Here is a 12,125-nt window from a genome sequence, read left to right on the forward strand (position 1 = left end):
AACTCATATCCATCAAATATTGGTTGCCATATTTGGAGACATCGCTCAAAGCACAACGTGGCATCTGTCAATGACAGGAGGGTTCCTGCTAAAGTAAAATAAATCTGGATTTCTCAGCAGTCAACCATTGAAGCCAGCTGCTGCTGCTGCTGCTGTTGCAGAAGGCTCAGAATTGATGAAAAGCTTCAGATGTTTATTGCAGATCTGAAAATGCCCTGGCAGACACACATGTGACTTTTTTATGGATTCAGCTTTCTTTGGAAAGCCTTTTCTTTCCCAGTCAAAGGAAATCATTTTACACCGAGAAGTGAAATTGCAAAAAATGGTGATCAGTTTCTATTCTCACTCGGCCCCCATTGGAACAAGCCTTAGGGATTTATAGTGAGGCACAGCCAGAGTGACAGACTGCTGAGTGATTATTATGCACCTACCAGCTGAAGTGCCAGGTGAGGCAAACAGAAATTAATTCAGTGACTCTGTCAAGGAGACTAAACAATAGAGATGTTGGCAGAAAAAACCACTGGGGAGTTTGAAAAGGAACAAATGAGGTAAATTTGAAGGGAGGTGATTGTTCAAATGTTGGCACCATTTCTTTCTGGATCCCAAACTGGTTTTTCATGGCTAAAATTAAACAAGAGCAAAGATTAGAAAGTAATACTGTTAGAGCCCGACCCATTTGGCTGATTTTATCGGCCAATAGCAGCTTTGCTGGTTCGGCATTTATAACAGACGTTAAATGAAAATTTAAAAATCAAAGAAGAGAATGACTGTAAAAACAAAAATATGTAAAAACACCTTTTACCACCAGAGTGCACTGAGCAACCTGTTGGAAACACATATTTGGCACAAACAGGATAACCAGCTGATCCGAGCAGATTCTGGCGAAGCGCAAACCAGTGAATAAAAACATTATAAATGTTGAGAAAATCTGTTTATGTTTATTGTATATGACAAAAACGAAAATATTGGTCAATATCTTGTAATATTAGATTTTTAAATCAACAAATATGGATATCAGTCTTAAAAATCACCTCTCTATAACTGCTTCTTCACTTCAGTACAGATTAAACCCAGGGGGGGTTTCCACTCTCCTAACGGGTCTGAACTGTTTCCCCTAACTGATGGAAACTGATGGAGTTATGGAAACTCCCATCCAAATATCCATCCATCATTTTTTCAACTTTCCGAAACTGACCCGTGATTCCCACCCACTTCAAGCCATGCCTGGACAGCACTACATGGGTGAGAAAACAAGCTAAAATGCTTCCACTCCTGGTGAGACTGTTTACAGAAGGTATAAATAATTGGTCTGACAACACAAGCTGTTTCTCTGCTCCCACCATAACCCCGTCTAGGCTTGAGAAGGAGTGTCCAGGCTGTTTCTATCAAGAGTGGAGTCTTCCCTCTGAGGGGATCTGAGGGTCAAGCAGGAGGGAGAGGAAGACGAGACTGGAGAATGAGACAGATGTGCAAGACACAGAGGAACTCTGGGTACTTGGCAAACAAAAGCAGGAAGATGAGGAGGAGAAGAGGGGGACTACTGGATGGCCAGGACGGAGACAGACAGAAATAAAATACCAGTGATGGAGAAGGGAGAAACCATGACAAGGGATTTTCCGCAGATAAATGCTCTTCTTACCCTTCCCATTATACTGTTTGTATAAATGTAGGGCACCAGCAGTTGAGGTGGTGGAGCAGCATGTTGTGGGTGAATGTGAGACACTGCAATGGGCTTCTGGGGTAACGGCTCTATATAAATGCAGTCCATTTACCATGTGGAGAGGAAAATTACAGCCAGGCTTCAACAGAAAACGGGCCCCTATGGGGGCAATCTGTCGATGAGCTATCACGGCTTGTTTGTGGGAGCGCCGAGCATTCGACATTTCTGTCTGTCGGGGAATATCTAAATGAAGTGCTTTCATTTAAAGTGGACCCACTGTGCTTTTCCTCATTTTCTGCCATATATACAGTGTGACAATTGTGGATGCTTACATTAAACAAAGTTTCAAATAGTGAGGTCAGTGAATGTACGATAAATCCACTGAGCCGAACACTGAAGCTTCAGATGGATCCAAACACGCCACCGATCGACAGGTTATCCTCCTCTTTGATATCTGTGATGTCATTTATGATGAAGATATTCTTAATAGCTTGGACAGTCTCGGTCGTTGTGTCCTTGGGCAAGACACTTCACCCGTTGCCTACTGGTGGTGGTCAGAGGGCCCGGTGGCGCCAGTGTCCGGCAGCCTCGCCTCTGTCAGTGCGCCCCAGGGTGGCTGTGGCTACAATGTAGCTTGCCATCACCAGTGTGTGAATGTGTGTGTGAATGGGTGGATGACTGGATATGTAAAGCGCTTTGGGGTCCTTAGGGACTAGTAAAGCGCTATATAAATACAGGCCATTTACCATTTACCATTAATATGGTTGTCACACAGATCTGGAGTTTTTCCTTCACTCTGTCACTAAGTGCTTGCTCAGAGAGTGTCATTTGAATGTCGGAGGATTTCTCTGTATTATTAAAACTGAACTCAATGAACTGTAAATCATACAAAGTTACTGTAACAGAGTCCAAGACTAAAATAAAAGTTATGCCCAAAGTGCTGAGTTTAGCTGTTTGATTACATAAAACGTGTCCATTTAATTTTCGTACATAAGTAAAATGTTACATTTTATGGAATCTATTCAAATGAAATGTAATCGGTTAGTAATAAACTGAGTTTATATCAAGTGCGTTTTCCTTAATGATTTTATTTTTGAGTTTATATAGTTCAGCTGCATTTTACTCAGAAGTATTGCTCCACGTGTGTTGAGGGTGAAGGATATTTTTGAGTGCAGATCTACTTCAAATGCTTTATTTTCAGCTTACATGAGCATTAAGAGTTGTGCCCTTACACAGATCATCAGTGCAAGCTGCTGGTTATGGATGGATGCTGACGGGAAGATGGATGTGATGATTAAAAAAATCTGGGAACACGCAGAAACAGCACAACTGCTCTTCTTCAATTGTAAAACCCACACTAGAATTCAGACTTCCATCTGTTTTTCCTCACTCTACAACCTCAGACAAGCATTTAATTTCAAAACTACAAAGATTCAAACAGCCTGAAGCCACTTTGTGTCTTCTTATTTGAAGAAAGACAAAACCAGCGTCACACCATCGGGACACATCAGCCACTTTCTGTCGGGTTTGAAACAAACGTCAAATGGCATGGAGACGGAAAACAGTTGCATAGATACAAAGAACAAGACAAAGCTGTAAATCCAGAGGTCTGCTGAAAAAAACCCACCTCTACTTCCCAAATAAAAGTCCAAAATTGGCTCAGTGACAAATCTGAGATCTCTGGCCCCATGATGAGATTCAAACAGGTACTCATGCTCGAGCTAACTGAGTGTTTTAAATTCAATTTTCTCTCCCCTTCAGTCAGAATGGGAAAAAAAGTTGCACTTTTTCTCAAATGTCCAAAGTTGTTGAAGGACTGCAGCAGTAAACACACACACACACAGCAGAGATCTGTGGTAAACATGTCAACTTGTCCTGGCCATTAATTAGAGCCCTTTGGCACCGTCTTTGCAGTAAGAAGCCAGCACACAGCAGAGGACTGCATTACCACGGTGACTGTGGCCAAAATCTCATCCTGGATGTGATGGATATACAGCTGGACAGATAAATAGACATATGACGTGAAGAAATTATGTGTACATCCAGACAAATCCCTTTATTAAATTCCTCCATCAATCCTTGTAATTTAGAAAATGCTGTGACACGGTGGTGAGCTATGTCAGCATCCAATCAGTGATTTACACAGTGCTGAAGAAAGCCAGATTAACATTTAGCCTCGTTCCCCACAGATTATATTAAAGGGCTGCAGCTGTAAAAAGCTCTCTTTCTGTCAGCTGGTTGTCCAGGACTGTGAGAGACCTCTGCCATGGACAGTGCCAAAAAAAATGCTCATCTGTCTGCCTGAGAGACAGGAGGGTGTAAGAGAAAGGACAGCAGAAGAGGCACAGAGGGGAAAACACAGGCAGAGAGAAAGTTTGTCATGTGAAACCCAGAGTCACTCTATCACAACTTTAAATTGAGAGGCTTAGTCAGAGGCTCGGCACAGACCGGAGTGCTCTGAGGGTATTAATGAATCCAAGACCTTTAATGATCATCTTTCTTAGTGCCCGGTACCTCAGAGAGCGATGGCACGAGTGCAGGAGTCCTTCTGCAAAAGTGTTCAATTAAAAGTTAGCCGAATCAAATTCTGAATGCAAATACGGCTGGCCACTTAGCTTATAATAACCAATTATGTATTATGAATGAATATTAATGCAGTGGACTGCTGGGTGCTGAAAACACAGGAACGTTAAGCTGACTGCTGTGAAAAATTATTCATTATATTTCCCATTTAATGTTACTTTACAAAAGAAAGCCTGACTGTTGCATGTGCTAAAGCCCCAGTGCCCACACATTACACCTGTATATGTTAGCTTTAGAAACACAACATTTAGACACATTTAGGCTCCAGCCATGCCATCTTTTCAGTGAAGCCTACCAGTGTGTGGGTTAGTGAGCAGACTATTCAGGAGTCCTCTTGTTAGCTAAAAAACAAATATTTATTAATATGTAGGAAATAGAAGGAAATTCTAGAATTTAAAATTTACTAATGCCAACTGATGCCTGAAAAGATGAATCCCATCATTGTAGAGCATGACTAAAGCAAACTGACATGAGGAGCTGAACAAGGACAGTGCAGAACTTCTACTTGAACTTTGCAATTAGATCAGTGAAATAATCTGCGTACTTCAATACCTCAGTTAAGAAACTTTAAAAAGTCTTTAGATATACTGGGAGCACACGTAAGTTTTACTGGGGATGTACAGGTCAGTGGGAAATCTGCACTGTAACTTTGTCATATCCGCAAACCCATCTGAAACCCTTAACCATAACCTACAGCCTGGCCTTGACATGCACCTCCCAAGAAATGTGACTACACATTAATTACACATAATCTCGCGTGAAAATGCCGACATTAAACGTCCTCGCTGAACTTGTGGGTTCAGAATGGGATTCAACAAATCATTACAGTGGTTACTTCTATCATTTATATACAGTCTACGACACAAATTTGTATCAAATAATTAAGGCAAATTAAACATAAAGCATGAGCTTTTCCTTCATTTTGTGTGCCAGGTTTCTATTGGCCAATCGCATCCTCATCACCGCCCGAGCGGCACAAACCATCGGGAATAACTTCAGAGGTCGTTGTCACATCCTGTCTGAAAGCCCTTTAAGGGACCGGACAGACATTAAGCAGGTCTGAACATTAAAAGCAAAGCCCTCCCCAGCATTATTAATATTAATAAACTCCTCTTTACTACAAGAAAAACTCAGCTGTGGACTCCAGTAACTCTACAAGACTCCAAATGGAAAGGTCAGAATAGGGTTTTAAAATATGTCGAACAGAATCAGAGAAATCATCATTTTCATTTCACAATCTTCTTCCTTGTCAGAAGCTGACAGATAACCCCACACACACACACACACACACACACACCGCTGCAAATAAGCCACGGGGGGCTCTGTTGCAGACTTGTGTTACGCAAGCCGGGGATAATTTATTCTCCAGGTTTTGCTTCAAGTAGAAATGAAATGAGGAGGGAGATGAAGAGTTCTTGTGAGGTTTCTTGGCTCTGCGTCCACGACCACAGATTTCTTCTCCTTTTTTTGGCCATTTTGAAACTCATTCTGATTCAAGTGGCAGCACTCGAGGGGTTTCATCAGACTTCTTTCACGTGTCCAGTTCTCACTGCACAACTGAAGCTGACTTTGATTACTTTGACTGAAATCTTTCCCTGTACATAGTTTAATGGCAGTAGCCAAAATCATCACAAATACAACAAAACTACTATAAGACAAAGTTTGATTGACCATAAAACTTTACCCAATCCCTGTTCAAGGCCCTCTTCCTCTATAACATTTCTAAACTGTCTCTTCCCTTTCTAATGTCTTAGATCTGCACGATACAACAGTTTGTGATATCATCAGCATCGCAGATCTTGCAGGCCTTGTGAATGATCCCTTCTCACAGCTGCTGCAAACCCCTTTCTGTGCTGAAGAAACCTAAACAAACAGCTTCGACACAAGCAAACAGCCATGCTTCCTTTCAGGCTCTGGTGAACTGTCCTAAAGATGTACAGTTATGGTTGGAGATAAGCTTCCTCAATCTGAACAAAACCAACAGAGAAATTATTTACTTCCAGCAATCCAGCCTGTTAGATGGGTATGACAGCTAAGACAGGCCTCTCAACGTGTTACTGCCACATGTCACTGCTGTGATTTTTCACTGTGCTTTAAAATCCGATGAACAGATTAGATCTGTTGTTAAGACAAGTGTATTTCAAAGGCTCTTCTGTAAGGTGAGGTACGCCTCCAAGCAACATGACTTTGAGAGAGTAATTCATGCTTTTATTACCTCTTGATTAGACTATTGTAATCCTTTAGATGTTGGCTCAGTTGTGACTTTGTCAACTGCATTATATAAAGAGCACTAAGGTCTACAACTAGCTGGTCTAAAATATTCCTAGATCCAAGTTTAAAAGCAGAAGCGACAGAGGCTTTTCTTGTGTCACATAAGAGCTGCTCAGTCTCTCAATCACTTTAAAACACTGTTAAAAACCAGTTTACCGGTTCTAGTTCAGCAGTCTTGTTTTATTTGATTTTTGTACAACTTGTACAGAACAATGTGCTATAGAAATAAACTGTATGTATTTTTACTAAGTGACTGGGCGACTGAAAATATTTTGTCCTCTGTGGATAAAATGGCACATTGTCATTAAGCCTGGCTTCAGTAACTGGTGTCGGTCTATCATTACACATTCAGCTTACTTCCCATTTCCAGTCGAGCTCATTAGAGCCGGATCTGCAGGCGAGAAACCTTCCCTCTGTCCGGTCTCCAGGTAACTCTGCCCTCTTGCTGTGTAGCTGTGAAACAAGCAGCAATGACGGCTGCTGTAAATATTAGCTAATGAGCTGCTGGTTTGCAGTCCTCATATTATTTGACCTGCAGGAGCTTTTGTGCCTCAAAGAGCACATCGAGCTTTTCTTCATCTCCATTAAGCTTCAGTCCTCAATCGTGCAGTTTTTCCTGTGGGGCTGCATCATTTAGATCGGTGAGAAGGAAAACATTTCAGCATTTTTACTACATGATAACCTTTATGTTTACTTGTTTCATCTATGAATCACTAATGCACATGTAAATAGGTTCTTTGAGTGAAAAACCTTAAAGAGACAGACATGACTAATGGGTCCATCACCAACACTGCACAGTAGCCCGGACTCAGGAAGACCTCGGCATTAGACTTTGATATGAGCAGGATGAGCGGGGAGACAAAGTTCAAGCCCCTCATGGTGCATGAAACTTTAACAGGCATCTGAAAGATTAACAACACTCTGAACACGCTGTCACCGCTGTTACAGCTGAGCAGTAACAGCGACTCGTTCACGAGCAAAACTGAAAGCTTTCTCACACCATCGGTTTTCACTCAAACGTGCCCTTTCCTGAGTATAATGACGTCAGATTAACCCGGCAGAGGACTGCAGCGTCGGACAGTCTTATGACACTTCACCTGTGGGAACAGCTGGTGTGTCTCACCATTGTAACCGATATTTTTCTTAACAAATCTCATAAAAAGATGAAAACTAGCAGCGTGTTACTGTCAAGCTTGAGGCCATTCATCTCTGCTAAGGACACGGGATTATTTTTAAATTGGCTGGATCTTGTGAAAAGCATATATTTCAAAACATGTTTGTTTTTTTTTCACAACCTTGTTTTAAGGCAATACCATGATATCAAATAAGCCAGTGAGCTTTTAATAGCCACACTTAGCTTCAGAAATAAGAGGTTGGGGTTTTTTTGGTAAACGGACTGGTTCTTATATAGTGCTTTTCTACTCTGTATGTAACATGGCTCATTCATGAAAGCACATAGAGTACTTTTCTAAGTGTAAGAGCTCTCTGCCTTAAAGCCATGCACATCAAATGTTTCAGTATCTTCCCCATGTAGACTACAGAGCCAGGGATCTAACTACCAAACTTCCAACTTGCTTACCCCATTCATACTTTCTCACTGCGAAGGAAAACACCTCAGAGCTCTCCTTCTCCTGAACCACCCACAGTCTTGCAGCACCTGGTATCCCCAGGCTGTCTCCCATCCTAGTACTAACCAGGCGCAACACTGCTTAGCTTCTGGGACCAGCTTCACCATGGTGAAGCGGCTTTAATCAGAGCACATCATTTTCAAAATCAGTCAAGTCAACTCAAATCCAACAGCTGGCTTTGGCTTTTTGTGGAATATGTTGACAAGAAAACAAAAACAAGCTTAATTTTTTTTTATTCACCCCAGGGATGAAACAAATATTTCAGCCTAAGCCTGGTCTAAGCTGAGTTTGGCTTTGCTGACTGCTCCCACCCTTGATGACACTGACCAGTGGCAGTGGCATTTATTTGTTCTGTCACGTCAGTTTTGCACTAGTAAAATGTTCGAAGATAGTGTGAGCTAGAGCTGAGGGAGCCTGTAAAAACATGGTTATTGTTGGTTCCCTGTCAGTGAATGGTGAGAAAATACTGTAATGAAAATATGCTTCCTCTTTTTTTGCCTTAAGTTGCATTTTCCTTTATTCCTTATTTGCTTCAGCAGTCAGCATTAATAAAAATGACTTCTCTTGATTCCTAAACAGCAGTGAATGTCTGCCTCGTCTAGATGATAAGACAGCAGCCGCATGCATTAAAAAAAGAGCTCCATGCTATAATCTCCCAGCAGGTCTATGAATAGCATTTTAAAAGAGCTTTAAAACACATCTTCACAGCATTTTTTTCTTCGTTTCTTCTTCTTCTTCACATGGTGCTGAAACAGAGGGGCCCCGGGGCTTTTTCCCCTCACTGTCAGAAAGTATGAATAACTGTTTACTGGGCTTAGCAGATGCCTCACAGTCAGGGGGAATCACTCTCTTTCTGCAGCACAGATGGGGACCCTCTCCTCTACTTTCGGCTGCACCCAATACGCCAGACCTCCACTAAAAGAAAACAATTGGTGGCAACTCAGTGCAGTGTGTTCGGGTTTTCTTTGAACGCACGGCATCTGCTTTCTCTCCCTAATAGGGAGCTTGATGGGAAAATCTTTTGGTGCAGACAAGAGCTGTCACAGGAAACCGCTGCTGTGCGTCCTTACATCATGGGAATATAACTTGTTGTAGCAGCATCTGCGGCTATTCCGCCATCTCTCCAGTCTGAGTGCATGCATAATAATATTTATTTTTCTTTGGCTTTTTATTGCAGCAGACTGGGAATTTTGGAAGGATGATCTTGTCAGAAAATGTCCATCTAAGTTTTTCTTGGCCTTACAGCCCTGACAGCTGTTACATGGCAGAGGTCCAGGGGACTGTGGGCTGAAGGTCCTGGCAAGACACTGACCACATCCTTCAGCATACAGCAAGCTTAACTGGCATTAAAATGTCATTAAAAAGAACTTTCTGCAGTGTGTTAGACACAGCTTTTTTCTTTTATCCACCTCAGGTGTACAGAGGTAGCTACTAGAAAAGAAGTCCTTAAAAATCAAAACCTGGGTATTTTCAGTGAGTGTCAAGATGGTGCCAAAACAATATAACAGCTCAATAGATCGTGGAAAGAGTCTCTGCAACTGAACTCCTCTTCATCACCGAGTCATTATGTGGATTATACCTCCCTGATTTTGATTGTTATAGGTTATAGGCTGTCAAAAGGGCTCCGTCACAACAGCAGGTTATTGAGGTTCACATTATAACTGATGGCAGCCACCACTGAGCACTCTGTCAGTACAGAGCAAAACGCAACCCATCCATCAGAACATCTACATTTGGCACCCCACGGAAACCTGATTTCATACATGATTTTATTGTACCAGAAAAAGAAATAAAAAAAACACTGGCCCTGATATATAGGTCAGGTCTGTCCACTGGGGCATGATGCCGTGATGCAACACTGCTTATCCTCCCTTCAGTGCATGAGTTATGAGATATGATAGATGTTCCTGACACTTCCTAGAGAAGAGACTGTGTACGCTCTGCAGCTGGGCAGTGCAGAGGAGCGCATTAATATAACAGACCAACGCAGGGGTATTTGCATTTGCAGGTGTAAATGTGCAGCACGGAATCAGAGAATAGCATCCTGCTCCAGTGCGCATATATGAAGATACATGGAAAACAACTCTGGCTGCAAAGAGCTGTTTTTATGTGAAGCAATTTCTGTTACAGCTCAGACAGGATGAGGAGGAGATTTCAATGATAGTTAAATAAAAACAGTCAATCAAATACTCACTTAAAACCCCAACAACAAAAAGTTTCAGCACCGCGAACTCATTTATATCCATCACGCTGCGAGAATCCAGTCAGCCTTGAACGAAAGCTCAGCTGCAGCTCCGCGGAAATGTACATTTGAAGCGATCCATACTTGAAATTATCCCAAAAGAGCGAGTTCCTTCATGCTGTCAGAGAAGAAGGGTGTTTTTTAAGGGGGGAAGAAAAGGCGCAAGAAAAAAAAAAAGAAGAAAAATAAAGAAATTAAAAGAAAGAAATCAGATGCCAGAGCGCGATTATGGACTGTCCTCGTGATGATCGCGGAGCTTCTCTGTGCCGTCAGGAGTCAGAACTCAGGACCGTAAACCCGTCCTGCATCCTCGGGAGGGAGGGGAGGGGCGCAGTCACACCGGATCACACAGTGGTTACCAATTAATTCTCAGCAGGCGACTGGAGACATTTAAAAGTGAGACGCGGAATTGTAGTTGATATGTAAATGACATAAGGATTCATCAGGAGCAAATAAAAGCAGGTCACCTCCCCACCACCATCTCTCCAATAATAGGCCTATTCTGTATTTGAACGCATGCTCACATAATGCGGCTTAAAAGAGCTTTCATAGTCTTTTCAAATGAAATGAAATAGTCATATTTGTACGTTTTAATTATCGTGTAGCTCCGATGGTCTAAATGTTGCTCCACTTTAGGTCACAACGACCCAAACTTTCTTTCGATGAAGCAATACTGACCTCGTATGGTTTCTTTTCACACTGCACTATCAATCAGTCTGCCTGGATTAAAAACAGAAAATGATTAAAGCCTTGTGTAACATTAAGATTACGCAACAGCCGAGCGCACTCAAATTCAAATTAAACATGTCCTGATTGTGTTTGGATTTAAAGGATTTTGACGGAAAGCCCTTTTGCCTCCCCCCATTTAGTCTATTTAACAAAGTGGATCAGCCAGTTTAATTAGAATAGAGTATTGGCATTGCTCTGTAGTTAACTGTTAAGGTCTAACAGTAGCTCTGTTTTGCAAGCTTAAGGTGCAGTAAATTATTTTTTAGACTATAAAAAATAGTTATTGCACTCATAAATATAACCTGATTACTGTCTTCTAAAAAACTGATGGATTGTCTCTAAATCTATCTCTAAAATTAGAAATATCCTGTCTCAGAGTGACGACTCACGGACCGGTACCGGTCCGAGGCCCGGGGGTTGAGGACCGCTGTATTAATAGACCTCTCTGCATTGAATCATATCTGTTATTAACCTCTGTCTCTCTTCCACAGCATGTATTTGTCCTGCTTTTCTTCTCTCGCCCCAACCGGTCGCAGCAGATGGCCGCCCCTCCCTGAGCCTGGTTCTGCCGGAGGTTTCTTCCTGTTAAAAGGGAGTTTTTCCTTCCCACTGTCGCCAAAGTGCTTGCTCATAGCGGGTCATATGATTGTTGGGTTTTTCTCTGTATCTATGAAGCGTCTTGAGGCGACTTTTGTTGTGATTTGGCGCTATATAAATTGAATTGAATTGAATTGAATTGTCATAAGCTTATTATTAATCCATTGAAAATACATAGGAGTAGGCACGGTTTGTAGATGCCATGTTAAATATAGTGGTCAAAATGGATATCTGCTTACTTATGTTTTATGTATTCGGCTAGAGACTGGCGACCAATATCCTCGTTATTGTGTCATTTATAAATACACATATGTTTATCCATCTATTACTGTTACACCGTGAGCAGCTATCACTGCTGCTACGTCACTGAGAGCAACAATCATAGTCAGAATTTTGGTATTTATGAAGGAAGATT

The 12,125-nt window shown here is 41.8% G+C and overlaps 1 protein-coding gene across 1 annotated transcript in view; it reads right to left on the reverse strand.

The window, feature by feature from the left end:
- LOC101488002 (receptor activity-modifying protein 3) overlaps positions 1-10,871 on the reverse strand; it is a 33,030-nt gene extending 22,159 nt beyond the window's left edge. The window contains exon 1 of the mRNA XM_004569538.6: positions 10,337-10,871. Coding sequence (XP_004569595.2) covers positions 10,337-10,388 — 52 coding nt within the window. The 5' untranslated portion in view covers positions 10,389-10,871. The remainder of the gene's footprint in view (positions 1-10,336) is intronic.
- Positions 10,872-12,125: the final 1,254 nt, after the last annotated feature.

The sequence above is a fragment of the Maylandia zebra genome, linkage group LG9 (assembly GCF_041146795.1).
Source record: "Maylandia zebra isolate NMK-2024a linkage group LG9, Mzebra_GT3a, whole genome shotgun sequence".
Classification (NCBI taxonomy): Eukaryota; Metazoa; Chordata; class Actinopteri; order Cichliformes; family Cichlidae; genus Maylandia; species Maylandia zebra.